The sequence below is a fragment of the Equus przewalskii genome, chromosome 19, assembly GCF_037783145.1.
Source record: "Equus przewalskii isolate Varuska chromosome 19, EquPr2, whole genome shotgun sequence".
NCBI lineage: Eukaryota > Metazoa > Chordata > Mammalia > Perissodactyla > Equidae > Equus > Equus przewalskii.
In genome coordinates, this window is record NC_091849.1 from 4,826,909 (window position 1) to 4,852,769 (window position 25,861).

The following is a 25,861-nucleotide window of genomic DNA, read 5'->3' on the forward strand; positions in this document are numbered from 1 at the left end:
CAACCGGTGACGAAGACGAACAACTACACACGACGCGAGCCAGATCGCAGACTCCTTCCAGGGTGGAAGTGGTTCTCCTTTTTGATACCCCGCCTGCCTCACCAATAGTTTTCACAAAATATGTGCGAGAAAATAAAAAAAGTGAGCACTGCCTGACTGATCAAGGTAGCATCTTTAACAATACCCAACTGCAATTAGAAATGTTTTGAGATTTGGAGAGAAGCTGGTTATCTTTTCCTTTGCTAAAACAAATAAAAATTTTCCATTTGATATTCCAAATGTGCCAAGAGGAAAACTCAGTACAAACTGCTCACAAATAGGAAGCAGCAAGGCGTCTCAGCAGTGGGGGTCGACAGCAGCCGCCCCTCACAGGGGAGCCGCGGCCCGACGCCCGGGGCCACCGCCGCCATACCTCTTGAGAGACGCTGGACACACGCAGGCTGGCACCGCAGGTCTCACCATTTCTTCTCCCCATTTTGCTCCTCTGTTTCCTTAAAATCCTATACAGGTTGTGGAAAAGGCACATCCATGGGTGAGGTACGACACTGATTTAAAAGAAAGCATGAGCTTTGGCTCCCCATCTAAAGGAGGTTCAGAAAATGCTTGGAAGGCATGAGAAAGGGACTAGAGGGGCGGGGCGGGGGTGGTCATATAGAATCAAGCAGAAGCAAGGGGCGAGCCAGACAACAAAAGAGGGCTTACATAAAAGCAAATTGGAAGATCTAACTCGCAGAAGATTAGGAAATTACGGTGTGAGGTGAGAAGGGAGATAGCAGATAGGAAGATAAAATACAAATCAGAAAAACAGGTGAGTTATCTGGAACTTATAAAACAGGGCCATGAACTCTGCTTTTAATCATTGCGAACAGGCGCTGCGTTGGAAAGCCGATTAACCTTCCACAGGCAGCGCAGGCACCGCGGGCGGGTTTCAGAGACAGGGGAAGGCCCACGGGACCCAACACTGCTTTCCACACCAAACTCGCACGCCCTCTAAGCGCACCACTGTTTACGGGAGCAGCATTAGGGAACCTAAAAGAACAAGCGATCATTGGGTTAAGGTTCGGCTATCTGGAAAGAATCACAAATTAAAGCCACCGCAGTATTCCGTGTATTTGCTAATCGTTCACAATGTTTGGTCTCCTAGAGGGAAGGTGTATCCTGAAGAAACGGGAAATACAGTTCCGGTGGGTCTGGAATCAGTAAGTATGACTCCACCTGCTCTCCGCCAGGCACCGGGATGGGAGATGGCAGGAGGACGCAGGCTGCCGAGCAGGGGGCGCCGCCCGGCCGCGGACGGCGTCGGGGGCGGGCAGGGCCCGCTCTGCGGGGGTCGGGGAATCACAAAGGGCCGGAGAGCGGGCGGGGCCGGAGGGAGGTGCGGGCAGGCGCGGGGCGGGCGGGGGCGAGGGCCCCCCTCCCGGCGTGGCGGCCCAGGGGCGCGCAGGGCGAGGGGACAGCGGGCCGGCCTCTTACCCCGCGGCGCCGCAGGCCCACGTGTCGTCCCCGCCGTCGTCTCCTAGGGCTCCGCCGCCCAGAGGCCCGGGCCCCTCCGCGTGCGCGGCCTGCGGCCCGGCCTTCCTGCGGCGGGAGGACACGGAGGGCAGCGCGCGCCGGCCGGACGCCAGCGCCGCCCCCTCGGCGGAGGACGGTCCCCCCCGAGGCGGCCCGGGGCCCGCAACGCCCGCCGAGTCCGCCGGATTCGGGGGCCGGGGTCCCGCGGCGGCCGCCCAGGCCCGGCGCCTCTTGGGCGTCCCCAGGCCCGCGGGACGGGCGACGCCGCCGGGGAGGGCGCGGGGCCGCGGCTCCTGCCCCTGCGCCCCGCGCGGTCTCGGCCGTCCGGTGGAGGGGCGCCCCGGGCTGCGCACGCCGCGGGCACGGCCTCCGCGCCCCCGGCAGCCCGCCGGCGCCCCGCCCTCCCGGGCTTTCCGCGGCCCTGGCCCTGACCCCGGGCGGCGGGCCCCGCGTGGCGCCTAGTGGGCCCCTGGCACCGAGGGCCTGGGCCGCTGGCTTCCCCCCCTTGCCTGCTCCAGACTAAGCTAAATATATGTCTCTGCGTGGATATGCGAGGAGTTCCATCCTTGCTTATAATACATAATATATTAAATAATTACAATGGAAGGAGGACGGCATCCCTGCTGAGAGCAAGCCCATTCTGGTCAGTTCCAGGTCGGTCATTGGTCTTACAGCAGTAAGAACAAAAGTTGATGTTTTGTGTCTAGGTCACATTTAGATCGTGGGACGCCAATTTTGCCCTCCAAATGCATCTCTCTCACTTGAGTTGCATGAAGTAAGCGTGTGTGTTGGGGGCAGGAGGGGAGGGAATACATTCATGTACACACGTATATAACATGGATATGTTATACATACATATATAATGTCAAAATGGACTTTAGTGGAGCTATTTTAAAATGGAGTAGAAACTGCCATTCCAGAGAAACTGCCTCGCCCTTTGAACCTCCGACTAGGCCAGACATTTGGACTGGTCCAAAAGGGTGATTGTTTTACAAGCAATTGTTTGAGAAGTCAGCAGGAGAAGGGACATCCTGATCAGAAAGACCGAGGCTGGTGGGCTTTCCGAAGATACAATCAATAGTCAATCAGTATTTAGCCAAGACCAGCTCTCTGCCTCCACCTCCAGTTAAAATCCTTTGTAATACAATCTGCCGTCTTTGCTTTTAAAAGCCCCTGACTTTTACTCTCTCTGGGACACTATTTGGTTTTCTGCCTGAATCTGTGCTCCCTGAATTGCGATTCCTTGATCCCAAATAAACGTTTTGCCTCTTAAACTGGGCTTCTGTTTTTGTAGGTTGACAATAATGTAAGTAAATATGTAAGTGAATATTTATTTACATATTTGCGACTGTGATATGTGTGAGTAAATGAATGCTAAAAATGTTTGTCACATATGTTCTTTATAATGCAGCATTGCATAATGCTTTATAATGAAGCATTGACATTTGAGGAAAAAGTTTTGCAGTCCTTTGCTGATACTATTGCCTTCTGTTGGGTTGAACACCCAGCTCTAGATTCAAACCCCAAAATGTTTCATTTAAGCAAATAAATGCCCTGGTTCTTAACATTTGGGGGGAAGGGATCTTGTGCTCCTTTGTGAATCTTCCTAGAAAAATGCACATATGTACCAGATGTTGAACACAACTCATTCTAGGGGTTTCTCAGATCCTTGATCCCCCGCCTCCTCCTCCAGACCAGAGGTGTCAGTCTCCTTCCTGGGCATTTCCCTTTCCTCTGGGAAAGGCCTTCCCTGGCTCCACTTTAGAGAAGTCCTGCTCACCCACGTGGCTCTATTTCATAACACCCTGTTCTTAGGTCTTCTCTGTACTCCTCACGGCCCTGTTTGTTAGTCTTGTTTGCGTTTTTCTTTTCTGTCTCATACCTGTAGAATGTAAACCTCTCTGACGGCAGGGGCCTTGCCTGTCTAGTTCACTGCTGTGTCCCCATCCCTTTCAAACTGTGCTGGCCACGTGGTGGGAGCACCATAAACACAGGTGAATGCGGGTAAGATCAGCATAGGCCTCCTCGGAGCTCCCTCCTGGGTTCTCTCCTCCTTCAGACTGTTCATACTGCTGCTCTGAAACACAGACCTGCTCTAATGCCCTCGTAATGCCAAAGAATAAACTCCAAATTCCGCAGCCAGGCTCGAAGCGTCTGCTCCTCACCTTTCTGGTGCCTATTACGTGGCAGACACGCCAGGCACTTTGCATTTTACTGAACGCTCTCCTTCAAGACGTACGTCATTTTTACTTTTCTTATGATAGCTCCTCCTTTTTATCTCCTCCCTCTTTTTATCAGCCTAGGTAAGTCCTGTTTATAGAGATCTAGCTCACAAAACATCATTCCTGACCCCTCAGGAAAAGTAAATTGCTACCTCCTCCAAGATCCCTATTTTGGGTTTATATGTATATGATTTGTTTACAATTCCTAACTCACTGTTAGGTTATAATTATTGATTTACAGTATCTCACTCATTATCTTTACATGCCTTGAAGGCAAGACCTGGCCTTACTCTATCTGGCAGAGTGCTAGCACATCATGGGCACTCAATAAATCTTTGAGCTAATTTAATTGCTCAAAAAATAGCATTTGCTAGAGTGTATGGTGTGGTTCCTATGTGCCAGGCATAATGCTGAACATTTTACGCAGATTAATCTATTTAATACTCGTAACACAAAGAAGTTGGTACTACCGTTATTCCTATTGTATAAATGAGTAACTGGAGCCTTAAATATATTAAGTAACTTTTCCCAACCTAAAATTACTTGAAAAAATAGTGAATTGGTTAAATATTGGGGTCCACATATTTCCAGCTAACACTTTCTACAAATATATCTAGCTGGGAAATGGTTTTCTGTTCTCTGGAAAAGAGATAAGCATTAGGTGTGTCTATGTGCACGAGTGTGCATTTCACATGTCTAGCTTACACATCTCCCATCTTCCTTGCTTTTTCTTTCTGTTTGTGCTTTTTCCTGTCATTTCAGAACTTGAGCTGGTTCCTGATCCCTTAAAGTCCCTCTCAGAACTTTTTGTCGTCAGTAAATATATCGTCTAAGATTCTCTTTTTTTCCTTGACAGAAGATATTCCTAAGAATCTTCCTTTCCTATTGTCATCCCTGCTTGACTCTTCTTCCTTCCTCTGGAGACTTTGTGAATGCTATGACATCAGCATCAAAATCAAGCCTCCGCCCCTGCCCCTCAGCCCCGCCATCACGCATTGAATTGATAAAGTTTTAGTATTACAAGTTTAAAACCACAGTGACAGCATAGTCCGTGTACAGTATTTACAGGGGGCATCTAGTCTAAGTGGCGAGGAGACAAGGTTTGGAGAGAGAAGAACTCAGTGTGAAATGTTCCGGTGGTGTGAAATAGAAAGGAAACAATGAGAATGATACCCTCTCCAAACCCTGGGGTCTGGTTTGGCTCTAGTCCAGGGGGTTAGCTGGACCGTGAGCCGTTTCCATAGCAGCTCAGGTTCAGCTCTAACATCAGTCTTCACCGAGACCCGAGAGAATGCACTTTCCTTCTAGGCCATCCCAAGGCCACTCCAGGGATTCAGTTTTGAGTGGTAGCCTCCGGCTCACCCTGCTTTAACCTTGTATCTCTTTAGCTAACCCAGTGAAGGAGGGTAAGGTAGAGGCCCGCTGTCTCATGACCTTTAACAAGCTCTTCCATTAATTGCAATGGAGGTGGTCTGAATTGGTGGGAAGAAGGAAGCCTTGGGCCAGTCACTTAGTGGGTAAGCATGCCTTTCTGCCCACCTGAGTTTCTCCTACTATGACAATGGTGACAATATTGACATTAGATAACTAGTTTGGAAAGCAGTTTTGTATACATTCCATTTCATTGTCCAGGGTTATGCAAAGAAATGTCAGTAACAACATTGTTTAGCTTCTATTTATTCTGGAGGGAAAGGCTTCCATTTTCATGTTGTTACATTGCCATGCCTTTGCCTCCTCCTCCCTCCGTCTTTCCCTGCAGGGCTGCTGAGGTCATGGCTGGTCATGTGCTACCACAGGATCTTATTCAGTGTAATTGTGTAAATATCTTCAGAAAGTCAATTAATATTTTCTAACTAATATTATGCCTTTTTGTTTTCAGATAAAGATGTGAAGTCCGTGGGAAACATTTCAATTCAATTATGGGCAATTTGTATTTAGACCATAGTTCAGCTAACTAGCCTTTCTTTCTCTTTTCCAGATTCTGCTTTGTCTTTCAGTAATGGTCAATTGTATTTATGCCCGATTTAGCACTCCATTTATCTTAAATATCTCAACTTTCTTGTGTTTGTATAATTCCTTTTAAAGAAATATGTATGAAAGCATTTATAGTTTGAAGCTGTGTTTTTTGTTTTAAAAATGAACCTTTAACACTTTGCTCCCTTAGCACTGTCTTATTTGGGAGGCCACCGTTTTGTGGCAAAAATACAAGAAATCTTGTTTTAAATCTATTTATTCCTAGAATAAAAGTGATAGTATTGTATAGGAATATATTCCCCAAAGTAAGATAAACACATACATTAGTAAATTCCACATCTGCATATGTTGCAGCTAGTACTTTTGAATAATTCTCAATTATATATTTCTACCCTCATTTTGATTTTTCTGCAAGACTTGCTTTCTGCAGTTTGAATTGCTTTATAAGTCGTCCTGTCCTTCAGATGCCTATAGCCTGGAGCTGGCGTTTTCTTAGCCTGTCATCACGAATTCATGTGAACTTTTGGCCTGAGTTTCAGGATCAGAACTTACTTTCTGGGGCTGGGAAAGCTGCAGCCTGGATCGTCCTCCTGGTCATCGGGACCCTCCCACCTCATCTGCTTTGAACGGAACACTCTCTTTAGAATGCTTTCTTTAAGAAACTTGGAGATGATCTTTTCTCTTTGAACGTTACTGAATATTTTGCCTTCTGGAAGCCAGCTGATCTTGTCACATCCACCGTGGCAGAGGGGAAGGGGAAGGAGTTCCGGAGACACAGCAGCCCTCTTTGGAACAAAGAAAAGAAATTGTTGTTTACTTAAAAGTCGGGAACTGGATAAACACCCAGACTCCTGCAGCTGCTCTGCTGGGGGATCAGTTCAGCTGGGAACGCTCTGCTGGTGCCTCAGCGGCACCACAGGCCCTTCATTAGCAGCTTGTCCTCGCAGTATGAGGAGCGCTGGCCAAGGAGGGTGCTTTGCTTGCTACGCTTTTCTTGTGAGAAAATAATAATACATTACAAACACGGTTTTGAAAAGGTAAGTACATTCGTCATTGAAGAATAGAATTGGAAATAAGTGGAATCCAAAACGGAAGGATTTGTTTCATCAAAGAACATTAGCACTGAAGCCTGAGACCTGGCCGGCTGTGATCTTGAAGATCACACAGCTAGTTAGCAGCAGGGCGCTGCCAGCCTCCATTCACAACGCTTAACTCCTGTCCTGAACGGTGTTCTTTCCACCACACCGTAATAAAAAAAATGGAGGACACTGCTGCCTGGAAGAAGTCTTACCCACTGCAAAAAGCATTTATCCATCAGATACTTTATTTAAAAATAAACTTTAATAATTGTGGCCGACTTCTGATTTCAGCCAAGGTCAATAAACTTCAGATAGCTGGAACCATTCCATCAGTTGCTATTTAAAGCAACGAGTAAGAACATATGGGTCAATGTACATGGAGTGTAAGGGATCACATTTTAATAGATCACTTCCTTGGCCAGTTGAATGCTTTAAAACATGGTTTGCTCTTTCCTATTTATATAAATGAGGATACACTGAAATTTGCTTGGAAGAAAGAAGCCTCTGGCTATCAGAATACTCTACCCCCTTTACTCCCACCAATTCCCTTCTCTTCCCAAAAACACCTGTGAAATTATGAGAATCACATATATTCAAGTGGTTCTGCTTAATTCTATAACATATTTTAAATATATTTGTATTTAAAGTCTACTTTTTTATTTTTAAAAATTTTACGATTTAGGTTTGCAGTTGAAAATTAAGACGTGGAATTTTATATCTCCTGCTCTGGACACTGATGTATCATATCGTATAATCGTGTTTTTATAGTCTTGGCCACGGGTTTTAAGTTTGGTAAAGTGCTGGCAAACACTCTCGGCCTTTGCCAGCGTACGCTTGGCCCACAGAGCTTTCCTTGCTTCTCTCCACTTTGCTGTGTGACTCCCCAGCCAGTTCACAGGGTAGAACAATTACGGTGGATCTGGCTCTGTTGACGGAGCATGTTGCGATTAAGGAGTAGCTATAACGAACCTTATTATTTGCACTTTTGCCCCCAAAATCTGGGAGTAGTTCTTGGCAGCTTCTGTCTTGCTCAGGGCTGTCTATCAAATTTGGTGGTTTAAGGTTATTTAGTGCTTTTTCTGTCCTCTGCACTGGGTTCACAATGAAGAATGTCTTCTATCAGTAAAGCTCAAGTTGAGCATTTTTGTTTTTTAGCTTTGTTTCCTCGGTGTTAGTTTGGATAAGAGAAATAAGAAGCAGTCTGGCTTCTTACCTGTGTTAATCTGGACATTTCTCAGTTTGGATGATGAAGCTCTTTCCTCAGGTCTGCCGCAGGACTGTGCTGATGTAACTACTGTCCCTCAGGGCCTAGTAGGTCTGTGGAGTCCTACTTATGTTCACACGGGGTTCAAGGTCTCTACTCAGTGCCAGATGGGAAAGTAACACTGGGTGTGTGCACGCCGTGTTTCCCCTCTTTCCTTTAGGAAAGGGGAAACTCCACACTGCCTTCCTCAGATGTTGTCCATGTTCACACAGGAAACTAGAGTTCCTGCCTAAAACCCCTCTAAGACTTGTCAGGATATTTTCAATGGCCTGATTTCCACTGGTTTGAAGGTGCAGGATGAGCACTCAGGGTTCCAGGCTAAGATCTGGGCCATTGTGACTCTCAGAATGCTAAGGAATGAGAGACCAGAAAATAGATTCCACGCTGTCTTCTTGGAGATGGAGGAAAGCTTATAGAAAGAACAATTGCAATGGTCTCCACTCTTCAGATCCTCTATTTGTTCTTCTCTGTAACTCAGTGAGTCATCATGGGGACAGCCAGGAATGATAAGACTGTACTAAAACTTCCAGTCCTTGACAAATGTAAGACTCCGAAAGACTATGACCATCCTGACGTTCTGCGTCACACCTTTGAGACTCTATCTAACCTTCACGAGCTGCTTCCAAATCATCTGATGGAGCTGTTGTATTCCTACAAGAGTGAGGAGGACCGAGAAAAATGTATGTGGGTAGAGGGTGGGTGTGAAGTGTAAGCACACACTTGATCTTGATACACACGGCCGCTCCTTTCAGCCATAAGTGAGCACTTATTCTCTGTCTTGCAGATGTGGTCAGTCCTCAAGTCTCCTGGCCCACTTTGTACTAACTGTGCTGTAGGGGCCCAAGCACCGACTCACCATCACTTCTTCATGTTCCTTTTGTTTAAGAAGTCCTTCATGAACCAAGATAGGTCTAACTGTCACTCTTCTTTAGGTAAAGCATACCAGTGGAAAGACGGAAAGCAGATTCAAAGTGGAAAATATCCCACTAAAATTACAATTTCAGCTGTCAATTTGATTTCACAATTAGTGAGAGAACTTCCAAGTTGAAGGTCAGGCTTTGAAGTTTATTCTTCGCTCTATTTCCTACCACTCTTTTCGCCTTTGCCAGGATTATGCCACCCCAGAGAGAAGCTGGGCATTTCCCCTGAGGGTTATAAGCAGCCTTCACTTTTTGCAGTTTGGAGTAGCTCACCACTCTGGGCATTCCGCCAGGACAGTTGGTAACTGGACTGATTTGCAGAATTGGGTGGAGCCTGTCTCCTGTGTTGTTCTTGTTTAAGTAAAGGGCAAAGGTAGGTGGCAGCCACTTGTGTTCATGAGCTTAGGAAGCAAAGTAGTGGCTGCTACAGTGATGAAGACTTGAGTCCTGGTGGGAAGGCGGGGACTGGGCCAGTGATTTTAAAACATTATGGCAAATTTGACCGTTGACATTTTGATTACTCCCTATCCCTGAATCCACAGTATTGTGAATCAATCCCAATATCCAGATTACATAAAAATCATCAAGAAAAATATAAGCAACCTAATAGAACAGGTGAATGTTACAGACAGGCAGTTCACAAGGTGAAATACAAATCGTCGGTAAGCATGAAAGATGTTCAAACACTCTGGAAATGAAGAAAATAAAAGATAAATCAAGGAGATATTTTTAGTTCATCATACTGGTCAAATTTAAAACGATCAGTAACGATGAACATGTGGGGAAATTAATACCCTCACAAACTATCGATGGCATGTTAATTGGTTAAGGCTTTTTTGAGAATAATTTGAAAGTCTTTGTAAACATTTTAAATATATGTTATTGGCTTATTGAATGAGTTGAACTTGATAAAGAGTAAGCAGAAAATAATTTTTATTATTTTTATTTTTTCACAACTGTCCTCTTTGACCCATTCTGTTTATCTTCTCTCCTCAGCTTTGGGTGAGATTACGAGCAGATCTCATAGCTTTCCTGGTCGTATTCAGATAATAAAAAGTGCATTCTAATATCCAAACTGTACCACCATTACCCAGTTTAAAACCTCTCTCCTCCCCACCGCTCTGGCCTGATTGAGACTCAGAAGCTGGGAGTGAGGGCCTGGCAGTGTGCTGGGTTTCTTTTCTCTTTCTTTCTTCTCTTCTCCCTCACTGGCTACTGTTACAGTGACAAGGTAGGGTGGAGGAGTTGAAAAGCTCTTCCTTGACTGGTAAAATATCAGATTGTGACCTGGCATTCGTGCTCTCTGGGTTGGCAACTTTTAAAAGCTGACCTTTTCTCTCCGGGGGCATTTGTGGGTTCTTTGGCAATTCCCCCTTGCTGGAGGTCTCTCACTTACACAGGTTCCTGCTGACACTTCCCCTCCTCCGTCCCCACTCCTGCCCCAGCTTTTGTATGGTACACTTCCATCCTGTTGCAACTGAGATTGCCTCACCCTTTGACAGAAGCCCTCTTGAGATCCTATTAAGATGACTCAAAACCAACTACTTTCCAGGGGGTTTACATATAACCCATAGAAAATGTGCACCCCTGTCCTCCATACCTTCAGCCAGTTGGTAAAGTACAACTGGCTTACAACACTGACCTGTTTTCTCTGTGGCCACTTCCCCCTACACTTTTCCAGGTATTAAGGCTTGAATTGTGTCCTCCAAAAAGGTATGTGGAAGTCCTAACCATCCCCGCCCCGCCCCCTGTGCCCCAGGACGTGACCTTATTTGGAAATAGGCTCTTCACAGAGGTGCCGACATAGTTAAGTTAAAATGAAGTCATACTGGAGTAGGGTGGGTTTTTAATTCAATATAACTGGTCCTTAAAAGAAGAGAGAGACACACGGGGAGATGACAACAGAGGCAGAGATTGGAGCAATGCATCTGTAAGTCAAGGAACACGACGGATCACTAGCAAACACTCGAGGTTTCAGAGGAAGCATGGCCCTGATGACACCTTGATTTTGGACTCCTAGTCTCCAGAAGTGTGAGACAATAAATTTGCTGTTTGGAGTCACCCAGTTTGTGGTGCTATGTTATGACAGCCCTAGGAAACTAATGCATCAAGTGCTAGGGCACACAGCCCAGTTCCCCAGGCAGTTCTCTTAAAGTACCTTCATTTGCCAGGGGGAGGAGAGATGCTATAGTACACAGCACTACAACAACTCTGCCTAAAGAAATCTTCAAGTGCCTTAAAGAACATTTAGCTTTTCCTTATATAGGCAGGTATGTTATGCATAGGTGGGTATGTGGCACCTACCGGATTTTTCTCAGATTGTGTGGCCTTAGGGCAAAACAGACAAAAGAAAAATTATTATTTTAACATTCCATTACATATACATGTTCTGCAACTTAGCAATTCTACCTCGAGTTAGTATCCTAGAGAAATGCTCACACCTGTGTACTCAGATGCATGAAGGAAGATGTGCACTGCAGCATTGTTTATAATGGTGGGAACTGTAAACAGCCTAATGTCATTCAATAGCAGAATGATTAAATAAACTGCATCCATACTGTGGAATGCTATTAAAAACAAAGTTGACATTAAAATATCTACAAAACATACTGTCAAGTTTTAATAAACAAGCTGTGGAATAAGAACCAATGATTCCATTTATGCCAAAAGAAGACTGTGTATTTGTATGTACTAACTTAATAAGCAAATTCACCTGTTATTTTTCTCTCAAAATGAGTTTATTCAGGAATAGCCAAAAGAATTGCAATTCAGGATGCGCATGCTATGGTGAACCATGGACAAGTCCGGAGAACAAAGGATGGGAGCTGCCTTTATAGAGAAAAAGGGGGAGTGGGAGGGGCTGTTCTAAAGGAAAGTCCATTGGGAGAAAGTAGCAGTTCAGGGCAGCAACAGCTTCTCATTGGCTGAGCTGCAGTGTTTCTGATTGGCTGAGCTGAGGCATTTCTTATTGGCTGAGCTGTGGTGTTTCTCATTGGCTGAGCTGAGGCATTTCTCATTGGCTGAGCTGTGGCATTTCTCATTGGCTGGTGTGTTGCTAGGCAGGGAAAAAAATCTTCCTTCCTAGTAAAGTAGTTGCACTTCCTGTCGGATGCAAGATACTTCTCTTTCTGGTTGGACTAATTGATGATGTGTGATAAGACATGGGAGCTCTCCCTACAGGCCTTCCTGATCCAATTTAAAGTTCCTTTTATTAAGAGGAACAGTATAAATATGTATGTAATTGCATAGAAAAGAGTTCTGGAAAGAGACGCTCAAAATTCAGGATGGTGGCTACCTCTGGAGAAAGAATAGAGATTGGAAGAAGAAAGATGTTCCTTCTATGTATACTTCTTTAAGTTGTTTGATTTTATTTATTCCAATGAAGATCTTTTCATGTATTTTTGTAAATAAAGTGAAATTGTAAAATGGAAAATGCAGGGAGTGTTTATGTGAAGTGTGTTTGATTTTCTAGTGATTTTACAGTTATATTTTGGTTTAGATTTTGTTCCCTGAGCATCCCAATGTAGGCATTAATAGATATTGAAAATCCTTTAGCAACCAGGAGTGTTCCTGCCACGTAAAACTGCTGCCCGTTATTGTTGAGGTGCCTTTGTTTCAGAGGTGTTTGGCCACAGTGATTCTTTGCTGTGGTTGGAAACAATGGAAAGAGTTGCAGGATGCAGCTGATGTGAACTGCGTTCGCTGTTTGGGAGGAGGAAGCGTTTGCTCTGAGTCCTGAGTCTGTGCTTTGGAGGATCTGGGCCTGAGGCAGAATCCAGTCAGTGAGGGGATGTTAGCCTTTGAGGTCCTGAATTCTTCACTAAAAGGCTGCTTTCTTTCCAAAATACCATTTCCAAATGTTCAGTGATTGCCTTGAAACTGCATCCTGAAGTGACCCTATTTCACACTCTCATCTGTCAGATTATGAATTTGATAACAGATATGCGTGTCTCACGTCGCTGTGTCTAAAGCCTTCCTTCTAGCAGAAATTTCATCTGACCTTAAACACAGGGCCCTGCCCCCTGCCATCCCCCTCTCCATCTGCAGGGCAGCTCTGCCTGGATTAGACTATATTTGTTACACAGAGCAATTACAAGGACAAAGAAAAAGAACCAAAGATTTATAGCTAAAACCCAAGGCTTTTCTTCTATATGTTAAATAAAAGCAAGTTAAGTCATAAGAACAACATAAAACTAAGAGATGAGGATCCATTATATTATCTGAGTAAAGATATACTGCTGTCCAGACAATTGTCTTCAAATCATCACAAGCCTCTGTGAGAGGTCCTCCTCCTCCTGCCCATGCCCCAGTGCAGCCACGTGCGGCTTATCCTGAGAGCTCCTTAGCACTTGTTCTATGATGTTTAATACCTTCTCCATACCAGTTCCCTAAAGGACTGACTGGCGCCAAACCAAAAAATAGGAAGTGTGAGGAAGTTTAAAGTTTTGTTTGTTATTTTTAATGCTTAAGAAGATGCCTCTCTTGGTTAATTCACTGCTTTTTCCCACCAAATACTTTGGGAAATTGCCTAACTGGATGGTGGGGACATCCAGGGAGAGGCGGGGTGGGCAGGAAGGGTGGTTTCCACAGATCAAGTGGGCTTGAGGAGGAGGCCCAGGGGGCCATTTCAGAAGCAGTGTGTGTGGTTCCCGTGCCGGCAGTCCACCAATGGCCACAAAAGTCCCTAACTTTCGTTTACACATTGAAGAAGACAAACCATCTTAAAGCCCAAAGTTTTAAGTTACTTATTTTTACTGTCTGTAGTAAACACACACACGGTGGCTTGTGTACTGGTTTATACACCTTATCTATGCTGATTTGTATTGTGATTACTAATTCATCCATCCATTTGTCCGTCCATCCATCCATCAAACTTGTATTGCATTCAACGCATTAAAATAAGAAATTGAAAAAAAACATACAAGCAGTTTACAGTCCACTATCTCCAAAATCTCAACTATAAATTTACAATCAATGTTATTTTACTTCCAATAATTTCTTGAGGCTTTCCTATGCTCATTGTACTTTCTTTCAAAACCAGGAAACTTGCTTATAATTTCAGATGAGGCTGGCCATAAGACCCAATTAAATATTCACATTGAGTTCTGAGTCTTTATCTTATTTTGGTGTGCAGTACTAAATATAATTATTCATACTGGAGAATATGAGAATTTGTAATTTTTGTTAAATGTTATTCTATCTAATTTATCCATAGCTGCTTACAAAAAGGATTTGAGGCAGTTTACAATGTTAAAATATGTGTATACAATAAGGCAATCAAAACCAATTCATTTGAAGCAAAAAAGAAATAAAATTTAGTTGGATGTCACCAAATACCCAAATTGAGTTAAGTAATTTAACTGAATATTAAATTTAGTTTTGAAATTCTGACAACCAAAGCAAACTCTATGCGATTCCCATTGTTTGAATGTGCCTGTGAGAGCTTCTCGGTGCCTGGGGGTGTGACGGTGCTGCTCACAGCAGGGCGTGGAAGCCGTCTGGGCTCAGCCCTAGACCAGTGGGCAGGAGCCCCAGAGTCCAGCCCTGTTCCTGACTCATCCGGTGGTTTTCAGGTCTCTAAGGATCAATTTATTCATCGAGTCATTATACGTTTAGTCAGATTGCCATGTTATGATCCCTTGAACCAATTCTTGGTTCTTTGGGGTCTCTACCAGTTGCTCCGTCTGGGAGGAATCATCAGTGGTCCAGCCTGACAATATCAGGGACTGGCGAGTGCTGATCCAATTCCTATGGAGGGTCACACTGAATCTCTCTGAGGCTTAGCTTCTCTTCCTGCATTCGGTTTATGACAGCTCTCTTATTTTCTACAGCACCCACATGGATTACAGAGCTACTCACAATGTAGCCTGCAGACTGGCTTTGGTTCTCAAATTTACCAGCTGGCAAAGAGATAAGAAGCTTCCACTACAATATAAGTCAGCTGTGTCCCTAAACACACTATGTAGTTCAACCGACTCTCCTTTCTTCCCTTCTTCCTTCTTTTGTAGCAAGATCGTTTTGATGAAGGAAGCAGTGTATTGAATTACATTCTGGCACAAGCTCTTTGTCTCATTGCAGGTGGGCAATTTGCTTAGGGCCAGTTGAGGTCAGTGTGAAGCAGTGGATGTGATGTAAATGCAGAGTGTGGCTAATACCTCTGAAGACAAAAATAATGGCACAGTAACGTGCCATTAGTTTGAGAATCATGCACAAATTCCACAGATAACCTTCAGTATTTCTGGTGGTACCAGCAAATCTGTTTGTTCATTCATTCATTCATTTATTGCCGTGCATCTATAAGATGTCTAGGACCAGGCTAAGGTCTACATGTTACTCAGTAATATTTTTGGAATGAAGGAATGGCAAGAGCTAAATAGCAATTATTAAGTGGCATAAATATTCTTTCTCAAATTAATGCTATGTCACTCTTGCTGTGCAAAGATGGAAAGGAATGCTGAATTGCATTAATGCTTATTCTACTACTAGGTGAGAAGAATTCTGAACTCTCTGGCTTAGAAAGGATCTTAGCAAGACATAAGTTTCCAAAAGAGATTAATCTGACCCCAAAGCCAAGCAATATGCCCCTGTGGAAAAGAAAAGCTGTCAACAATGTAAGTCATGGGTGGAAGAAATGCTACTTGTGGAATAAAAACACGAAGGACCCTCCATTGTCAACCATAGTTGTCCGGTAGGTGTGTAATCTTGTCCCCTCTTTATGTCTTAGCTAAAAAGTGACTTAATGTGGTCTTTGAGATATATGGTCAGCGTGAAAACAAGCACTGCTCTGTATAAAAGCACACTAGCCCTATTTTCACACACCTCAAGTGTCTGGAGGACCCCTCATTAGGAGAAAACTCATGGAGACAGGAGCAGATGTGTGGGTCCCCCAGAGGCCATTGCATTCTAGGTTAGTGAGATCCAGCAGGGCTGGAGTGGGATTTTTGGAGAGGGACCCAACCACTGAGCTGTGGGGCTTTTATGCTGTATGCGTCAGGAAGCACCAGCGCACCCCTAGCATGACCAGGGGCCTAGGATACAATCCTATGAATGGTAGAACCTCGGCTTTATCTCTAGTCTGCCAGATTTTACACTGACAGAAATGGGAGGCCATTGCAGGGTCTTAAAAAGAGGCATGACACCTCCTGACTTGAATCCTCCCTGGCCTCTAGGGGAGCAAGGGTGGAAGCAGGAGCGGGATCCTGGCCTCTGGACCAGGCAGTAACAGTGGGGATGTGGAATTGGTTGGATTCTGGCACTCAAAGCTATAAGCTTTGGTTCCTTGGCAAGTTATCTTTGTTGGTACACTTCCTTCCCCGATTATGCCAGACAGATGGTGTTTCTATGTTTGTTTTAGTGTTGCTACATGTATTGTTGTACAATACCTAATAAGTGCTTCCTACATTTTGCACATAGTAGGTATTCAAAACATGTTGCTGCCAGGCTGACAGGAGGAATGTATAATTAGCTATAAAGACAGTGTTCTTTCTGCTTTGAAGGTAACAAACACAGAGAATTCCAGCTCATGAATTTGCCTGTACCGGAAGCACCCACTGGGGTCATTGCTCCACTGAAATAATTTCCATGTCTACTTTTGTTTTCAGTGTCCTCAGTGGCATAATTTGACAATTTGATTTAAAAATCTGTATTTAAAGAAGGGAAAGACATGTTATAAAAGAATTAGAACCATATATTTTCTTCTTAGACAATGCAAGGCACTGAATCTTTGTCCAGATTAAAGGTAGAAGTTATTTTAAACAATGATCCCTGACTACTCAAGCTAAAATTATTTGACCATACTTTGGAGACCTATAAATAAAGAAAAAATAGGTGAAGTTTCACAACCACAGAAAGTTTATACACCTCAATTTCAGACCATAATGTCTTCACATGAACAAATATATCTTACTTTACATCCTGCTTTGTTTCTGAAAATATAGCTAGGTTGTTAGAACATAAGAAACAATACTTATTTACTCATATTTCCTTCTACAAGCATTTATTTTCTTTCTTTAAAAGTGAGGCTGGTAAAAGTAGGCACCCTTGACTTGTTCTCAATCTCAGGGGGAAATAGCTCAGTATTATGTTGGCCATAGGTTTTTGTAGATCATCAGTTTGAAGAAGTTCACTACTGTTGCTAGTTTGCTTAGTTTTTATCATGAATGGATATTGAATTTCGACAAATGCTTTCTCTGTATCCATTAAGTTGGTCGTATTTATCTTTTCTATTAATATGGTGAATCACATTGCTTTTTAAAAATATTTTTTATCACGGTAAAATGTACATAAAATTTCCCATTGTACCCAGTTTTTAAAGTGTACAGTTCGGTGGCATTAAGTCCATTCACATTGTGCAACCATCACCACCACCCATCTCCAGAACCTTTTCATCTTCCCATTAAACAATAACTTTCTATTCTCTCATCCCCCCAGAGCCTGCAACCACCATTCTACTTTCTGTCTCTATGAATTTGCCTATTCTAAGTACCCCAAATAAGTGAAATCATACAATATTTGTCCTTTTGTGTCTAGCTTATTTCATTTAGCATAACGTCTTCAAGTTTCATCCATGTTGTAGCATGCATCAGAATTTCATTCCTTTTTTAGGCTGAATGCTGTTCCATTGCATGTATGTGCCACATTTTGTTTGATCCATTCTATGGACATTTGGGTTGCTTCCACCTTTTGGCTATTTTGAATAATGCTGATATAAACATGAGTGTGCAAAGATCTGTTTGAGTGTTTACTTTCAATTCTTTTGAGTATATACCCAGAAGTGGAATTGCTGAATCATATGGTAATTCTACATGTAATTTTTTGAGTAACTGCCATACTGTTACCCACAGTGGCTGCGCATCTTCCATTCCCATAAGCAATGCACAAGGGTTCACATTTTTTACATCCTTGCCAACATGTGTTACTTTCTGGATTTTTTTGATTATTTGTTTTTGTTTTTGATAATAGTCATCCTTATGGGTTTCAAATAATATCTTGTTGTTTCAATTTGCATTTCCCTATTGATTAGTGATGTTGATCTTCTTTTCATGTGCTTATTTACCATTTGTGTATCTTCTTTGGAGAAATGTGAATTCAAGTCCTTTGCCTGTTGTTTAATTGGGTTGTTTATTTTTTGTTGTTGTTGAGCTGTAGGAGTTCTTTATATATTCTGGATATTAATCTCGTATCAGACACATTTGCAAATATTCCCTCCCATTCTGTGGGTTTTCACTTTGTTGATAGTATCCTTTAATGAACAAAAGTTTTTAATTTTGATGAAGTTCAATTCACCTATTTTTTTGTTGTTGCTTCTGTTTTTGGTGTCATATCCAAGAAATCATTGCCAAATCCAATGTCATGAAGTTTTTCCTAAGAAAACTTCTAAAGAGTTTTTTTGCTAAGAATTTTATACTTTTATCTCTCTTACTTTTAAGTCTTTGATCCATTTTGAGTTAACTTTTTTATATGGTGTAAAGAGTCCAACTTCATTCTTTTGCATGTGGATATCTAGTTTTCCTAGCACCATTTATTAAAAATACCATCCTTTCCCTATTGAATGGTCTTGGCACCCTTGTTGAAAATCATCTGATTATATATGCAAAGGTTTATTTTGAGTTTTCTGTTCTATTCCATTGGTTTATATGTCTACCTTTATGCTGGTACCACATTATTTTGATTATTGTAGCTTTATAGTAAGTTTTGAAATCAGGAAGTGTGTCTACCAACTTTGTTTTGTTTTTTCAAGACTGTTCTGGCAATTTGGGGTCCCTTGAGATTCCATATAAATTTTGGATGGATTTTTATATTTCTGTAAGAACACACCATTGGAATTTTGATTGATTGCATTAAATTTGTAGCTCACCTTGGGTAGTATTAATATCTCAATATTAAGTCTTCCAATCCATGAACATGGGATATCTTTCCTTTTATTTATGTCTTACTTAATTTCTTCCAGCATGTTTTATAATTTTCATTATACAAATCTTTTGTCTCCTTGGTTAAATTTTTTCCGAAGTATATTCTTTTTGATACCATTGTAAATTGAACAGTTTTCTCAATTCCCTTTTTGGATTGTTGATTGCTAGTGTATAGAAATGCAACTGATTTTTGTGTGTAGATTTTTTTTCTCCCCAAAGCCCCAGCACATAGTTGTATGTCCTAGTTGTGAGTCATTCTAGTTCTTCTATGTGGGATGCTGCCACAGCATGGCTTGAAGAGCAGTGCTGGATCCACACCCAGGATCCAAACCAGCAAACCACAGGCAGCTGAAATGGAGTGTGCAAACTTAACCACTCGGCCACAAGGCCAACCCCTGTGTGTGGATTTTGTATCCTGCAATTTTGATAAATTTATTTATTAGTTCTATCTTTTTTTGGTGGAATCTTTAGGGTTTTCTACATACAAGATCATGTTACCTGCAAACAGAGATAATTTTATTTCTTCCTTTCCAATTTGAATGCCTTTTATTTCTTTTTCTTAATTTCTCTGGTTAGAACTTCTAGTACTATGTTGAATAGAAGTAGTGAACGCAGGCACCCTTGTTTTGCTTCTGATCTGAGAAGGAAAGGTTTCAGTCTCAGAAAGATGTCATCTTGTTGGGGTGCTGATCTCTAGTGTTTTCTGTTTGCGGGGGTGAGGAATGCACTCACAGAAACCTTTCGTTAGATATACTGAAAGCTCCAAGGGTGGTATGGCCCAAAGGTGACTGCATGACAAGGTTGGCCTTGGGAACAGCTGGCTACTGTCTTTCCCCTCTGAATTTCCCTCTAGAATGAAGGTTGTTCAGTAGTAATGTTTTGCACCAGATTTAAAAAAAATTAAGTATAAAACCAAAGTATGATTTTAACCATGGATGAGTATGATGTTACTTGTGGGTTTTTCATATATGGCCTATATTATGTTGAGGTAGTTTCCATCTATTCCTAGTTTGTTGAGTGTTTTTATCATGAAAGGGTGTTGAATTTTATCACATGTTTTTGCAGCATCAAGTGAGATGATCATGTGTTTTTTTCTCTTCATTCTGTTAATGTGGTATATTACATTGATTGATTTTCATATGTTGAACCATCCTTGCATTCCAAGACTAAATCTTACTTGGTCATAGTGTATAATCTTTTAATATGCTTTTATATTTGGGTTTTATAGTTATTTTGTTGAGGATTTTGCATCAATATTAATAAGGGGTATTGGTCTGTAGTTTTCTTGTAGGGTCTTTGCCTGGCTTTGGTATTAGAGTAATGCTGGCCTCATAAAATGAGTTAGGAAGTATTCCCTTCTCTTCAGTGTTTTGGGAGAGTTTGAAAAGGACTGGTGTTAATTCTTTTTTAAATGTTTTGTAGACTTCTCCAGTGAAGCCAGCTGATCCTGGGGCTTTCTTTGGGAGGTTTTTAATTAGTGATTCAATCTCCTTATTAGTTATAGTCTACTCAGATTTCCCATTTCTTCATTATTCAGTCTTGGTAGTTAGTGTGTCTAGGAATTTGTCCATTTCATCTGGGCTATCCAATTTTTTGGCATACAGTTGTTCATAGTAACCTTTTGTATTTCCATGAAATTGGTAGTAATGTCCCCTCTTTCATTTCTGATTTTAGTTATTTAAGTCTTCTGTTTTTCTTGGTCAGTCTAGCTAATAGTTTGTCATTTTTGTTGCCCTTTTCAAAGAACTAACTTAGTTTTGTTGATTTTCTCTGTTGCTTTTCTATTCTCTTTCTTTGCTTTAATCTATATATTTTTTTCCTTCCTTCTGCTAGCTTTGGGTTAAGTTTGTTCTTCTTTTACTAGTTTCTTGGGGTGTAAAGCTAAGTTGTTGATTTGAGATCTTTCTGTTTTTTTAATGTAAGCACATACAGCTATAAATTTCCCTCTTAGCACTAATGTTTTTCATCTCATAAGTTTTGGTGTCTTGTGTTTTCATTTGTCTCAAGATATATTCTAATTTCCCTTGTGATTTCTTTGACCTGTTTGTTGTTTAAAAGTGTGTTATTTAATTTTTACATATTTGTGGATTTTCCAATTTTCTTTCTGCTGTTAATTTCTAATTTCAGTCCACTGTGATTAGAAAAGATATTTTTCATGATTTGAATCTTTTAAAATTTATTAAGACTTGTTCTGTGGCCTAACATATGATCTCTCCTGAAGAATGTTCCATGTGAACTTGAGAAAAATGTGTATTCTGTCGTAGCTGGGTAGTGTTCTATATACGTCTGTTAGGTCCAATTGGTCTATAGTGTTGTTCAAGTCCTTTATTTTCTTATTGAGCTTCTGTCTGATTTTCTATCCACTACTGAAAGTAGGGTATTGAAAGTAGGGTATTGAAGTCTCCTACTATTATTGTAGGGCTATTTCTTTTTTCAATTCTGCCAAAGTTTGCTTATATATATTGGCATTCTAATATTTGGTGTGTAAATGTTTATAATTGTTATATCTTCTTTCTGTATTGACCCTTTGCTCATTATATTATGTCCTTATCTCTTATAACAGTTTTTGAGTCTATTTTGCCTGATATTGGTATAGCCATCCCTGCTCTCTTTTGATTACTATTTGCATGGAATCTTCTTTTTCATCCTTTTACTTTTAACCTATTCATGTCCCTAGATGTAAAGTGAGACACTTGTAGGCAGTATATAGTTGAATTCTGATTTTTTAATTCTATTCTGTCAATCTGTGTTTTTTTGATTGGGGAGTTTAATCTATTTACACTTAATTACTGATAAAGAAGCACTTACTTTTGCTATTTTGTTTTCTGTATGTCTTATATTGTATTTTTTGTCCCTCATTTCCTCCATTACTGATTTCCTTTGTGTTTAGTTGATTTTTGGCAGTGACACATTTTGATCCCCTTATTTCTTTCTGTGTATTGTCTATGGATATTTTCTTTGTGGCTTCTATGAGGATTACATATAACATCCTAAAGTCACGATGATCTGTCTTAAATTGTTACCAACTTATCTTCAACTGCATACAAAAACTACTCTTTACAGCTCTGCACCTCCACTTACCTTATTAATGTCACAAATTATATTTTTGTATATTGTATACCCATTAACATAGATTTATATCTTATGCATTTGTTTTTTAAATCCTGTAGAAAGTGAAAAGTGGAGCATTTAGCATTTCTTATGGGGCAGGTCTAGTGGTAATGAATTACCCTAGCTTTTGTATAGGAATCTATTAAATTTTTCCCTCATTTTTGAAGGACAGTTTTCCCAGATGTAGAGATACCAGTTGATGATTTTTTTTCTTTCAGCACTTTAAATATATCATCCCACTGCCTTCTGGCCTGCAAGGTTTCTGAGGAGGAATCTGCTGATAGTCTTATTGGGGAATCCCTTCTATGTGATGAGTTGCTTTTCTCTTGCTGCTTTCAAGATTCACTCTTTTTCTTTATCTTTGACAGATTTGATTACAATATGTCTCAATGTAAGCATCTGTGTTTTTCCTACTTATGGTTCATTGAACTTCTTGAATTTCTATATCCATGTCTTTCCTGAAATTTGATAAGTGTTCAGCCATTATTTCTTCAAATACTTGCTCTGTCCCTTTCCTTCCTCCTCCTGGGACTCCCATCGTGTGTACATTGGTCTGCGTAATGGTGTTCCATAAGTCCCTTCAGCTCTGTTCACTTTTCATTCTTCTTTTTGCTCCTCAAGCTCAATAATTTTAAATGACCTCTCTAAGTTTGCTGATTCTTCCTTTTACCTATTCAAGTATGCTGTTGAACGCCTCTAGTGAATTTTTAAATTCAGTTATTGTAATTTTCAGCTACAGAATGTTTTTTACATCTTTGTTGGTATTCTTGTCTGTTCATATATTGTTTTCCTGATTCCTTTAGTTCTTTGCCCATATTTTCCTTTAGCGCTTTTGAACATATTTGACAGCTGTTTTAAAGGCTTTGTCTAAAAAGTCTGATGCCTGTGTTTCTTCAGGGACTGTTTCTGGAGATTTTTTCCCTTTCAATGGGCCATGTTTCCCTGTTTCTTTACTTGTCTTATGACATTCGTTGAAAATTGGGCATTTGATAAAACAGTCCTCTCTCCCAGTGTTGGCACACTGGTGTGTAAGACCTTCTCTAATTAATGGGCCCATGAACCTTGAGATCCACCCAAGCCTTCCCATGTCTTTTCTGGGCATGCTGCTTTCTAGGCCTGTGGGTATATTTTATTTTTTATTTTCCCCTGTTTGCAAATGTCTTAATTTCCTGAAGAATCTCACTCCAGCTTTTCCTCAGGGCCTTAAATGCTCTATTGTATTCCTCTGCTTGTAATCTCTTTTTCTGCAATTAGCTTGTACTTTTCATGTGTTTCATTGCCTGCCACTACTCTCTGTGGTTTCTAGCCTGAGGTTCAAACTTTGCCAATGTTTCCTGTCTGAACTTTGAGTCAGGCGAGATATCAATCACTCCCTCAGACAGCCCAGAGGCAGCATTTGGGCAATGCTGCAAACGAGCTCCATTCTGCTCCTCTGTCCCAAGGGAGGCAGCCAGGAATGGGGCCGATTCCTCCCAACCACACCACACAGGGCAGTGGGGAGGGCAAGAGTGAGTGAAAACAACACAAAATTTCCTGTGACTTTTAACATGATTTTTTTCTCAATTGGACATTGGCTTGCTGTAGATGTTTGACTGGTTCCTGTAGTTGTTTACTTAATGTTTCTATGGGGGAAATGAGGGCCTGAAACTTCCTAGCTCACCATCTTGCTGATATCACTGTTTATTCATCTTTTCTCAATATTTTTTTTCTGTTCTTCACATTGTTTAGTTTCTATTGATTTATCTTCCACGGTGACTCCTTCCTTTGTCTAGATTCTCTCATGAGTCCCTCCATAATTTTTTTTAATTTCAGATTTTCAGTTGTAAATTTATTTGGTTCTCTTTTTGAGGTTTGTGTTTCTCTGAGAATTCATATACTTTTAATCATTTCAAGTGTGTTTTTCTCTACTACATGGAGCACAGGTATAAGAATTGCTCTAAAGTATTTGTGTGACAATTCTAACAACTAGGTCATCTCAAGATTGACTGGTGTTGTCTTTTTTCATCTGAGAGTGTTCATTTTATGGTCTTTTGTATGTCAAATAATTTTAGATTGCATTATGGGCATTGGGAATATTATGTTCCATGGACCCTGAGTCCTGTTAAAATCTGGAGACTATTGATGTTTTTGTGGGTCCTCTTACAATTGTCAGGAAAATGTTGATATTTTTGTTTTAGCAAGTAATCAACCTGATTAGGTTCAGACTATAAGCTCTGTCTTGATCTTGTATAGGTGGTGGTGAAAATCCCAGTTCAGTTCTCAAAGGCTTTACTATGGTGATTTGAGTTTGTCTCACTCGTGAACCTTAGACTTGCACAGGCTCTTAGACAAAATCAGGGCAACGTCTCTCTCTCTCTCTCTGCTCTGGGATTTTCCTGTCACTTTCACTCTTTAATCCCCAGGGGATTCTTTTGCTGGTTAAAAAAGATGTTTTTCTTTACCTCGAATTTTATTTAGCCAGCTATGCCATGGCCATCACTGCACTGCTCCACAACGGAGGTCTACCCTTGAGGCATAAGTCACATGTTCAGGAAAGAGATCCCAGCAAGTGTCTCCTTATTTCCCACAATCTGAGAAACTCAGCCCTGCACAGCTGCTTCTCCATACTCTGATGCCTTAACATGATCCATCTGCTTTTGTTTAGTTTTAGCATCATCAAGTAGCTGTTTTTCATATTCTGTGCAGAGATTTTAGTTGAAGTTAGTGGGAAGGATGGGCAGTAGTTGTTAGCTCATGGTGACACAGTGGAACTGGAACTCTGTGCAACAACAACACAAGCTGGGAGTTTGACTCTGGAAAAGCTACTCAAATCTCTATGCCTCTGGATCCCTGCTTGTAAAATGGTAGTTGCAACAGTACCTACCTCATTTTTAATTTTTGGTGGTGTTTATTGAGGATAAAACGTGATTATGGGCATTGAGTACTAATAAGAAACAGTAAGTGCTCAATAAACATTAATGGTTACTACTATTCATATATTTTTCTATGAGACTGAACATTTTGGATTGAGATTACTGAAATAAAAAAATTAAGAACTAAAAAGTTAGAGGTTTGGAGGGTTGGCTACTTGGATGCTGACGCTTGAAGGAAAGGTTAAAAAGGAAGGAGGAGGGGCCAGTCCTGTGGCCAAGTGGTTAAGTTCAGCATGCTCCACTTTGGTGGCCCAAGTTTGGTTCCTGGGCAGGGACCTGCACCACTCACTGGCAGCCATGCTGTGGCAGTGACCCACATACAAAATAGAGGAAGATTAGCACAGATGTTAGTTAAGGGCAAATCTTCCTCAGGGTCGGGGGGAAAGGATATTTAGAAGAGCACAATATTCCATGCCAATTATGTAGCCATGGAATTACCCCCTCATCCTTGTCAACTGATACATGTAGCAGTAATCAAAACAGAAAGTTGCAAGGAAAGTTAAGGCAGCTTACAGGTATGCCTTTTATAAAATACATTAAACAAGAATGAAAACTACTTAATAAATAAGGAGAGACTTACCAATACAGAGCATTGCTGTCCAATGAAATGACCCAATTCTCCCTTCATGCCTTTTTATTAAATTACGGGGAAAAAATGAAACTATGATTCTTATTTATTTTCTAGTATTACTCCTCCTCTCATTTTCTCCCTTGCTAGGTGGCTGAATAAGAACATGCAACCTAGTGAAGATCTGGAGTCGATAACCGAGAGGCTGTCAGTGTTTGGACCAATTCAGTCAGTTACCCTTTGTGGCCGGCAAAGTGCTGTAGTGGTGTTTGAAGACACGATTTCAGCTTGTAATGCTGTGAATGCTTTGCAAAGCAGGATCCCAGGCACAATGTTTCAGTGCTCCTGGCAACAACGATTCATGTCAAAAGATGTAAGACTCCCTATT

The 25,861-nt window shown here is 41.4% G+C and overlaps 2 protein-coding genes across 13 annotated transcripts in view; one reads left to right on the plus strand and one right to left on the minus strand.

Annotated features, from left to right (window-relative positions):
- FAM217A (family with sequence similarity 217 member A) overlaps positions 1 to 8,388 on the minus strand; it is a 38,395-nt gene extending 30,007 nt beyond the window's left edge. For 4 of the 6 annotated variants that reach the window (XM_070584999.1, XM_070585003.1, XM_070584998.1 and 1 more), the window contains exons 1-4: positions 8,001 to 8,388; positions 6,261 to 6,493; positions 1,474 to 1,578; positions 413 to 500 (exon numbers count right to left, since the gene is read on the minus strand). In XM_070584999.1, the coding sequence (XP_070441100.1) occupies positions 413 to 500; positions 1,474 to 1,578; positions 6,261 to 6,493; positions 8,001 to 8,018 (444 nt within the window). In that variant the 5' untranslated portion in view covers positions 8,019 to 8,388. Of the gene's footprint in view, positions 1 to 412; positions 501 to 894; positions 1,193 to 1,473; positions 1,579 to 6,260; positions 6,494 to 8,000 lie in introns of those variants that run through there. The other 2 variants (XM_070585001.1, XM_070585002.1) reach the window with 1 other exon arrangement.
- LOC103540724 (testis expressed protein 56) overlaps positions 8,379 to 25,861 on the plus strand; it is a 35,733-nt gene continuing 18,250 nt past the window's right edge. For 3 of the 7 annotated variants that reach the window (XM_070585007.1, XM_070585008.1, XM_008507380.2), the window contains exons 1-3: positions 8,399 to 8,731; positions 15,458 to 15,659; positions 25,624 to 25,846. In XM_070585007.1, coding sequence (XP_070441108.1) covers positions 8,539 to 8,731; positions 15,458 to 15,659; positions 25,624 to 25,846 — 618 coding nt within the window. In that variant the 5' untranslated portion in view covers positions 8,399 to 8,538. Of the gene's footprint in view, positions 8,732 to 15,457; positions 15,660 to 25,623; positions 25,847 to 25,861 lie in introns of all 7 variants that reach the window. The other 4 variants (XM_070585009.1, XM_070585010.1, XM_070585011.1 and 1 more) reach the window with 2 other exon arrangements.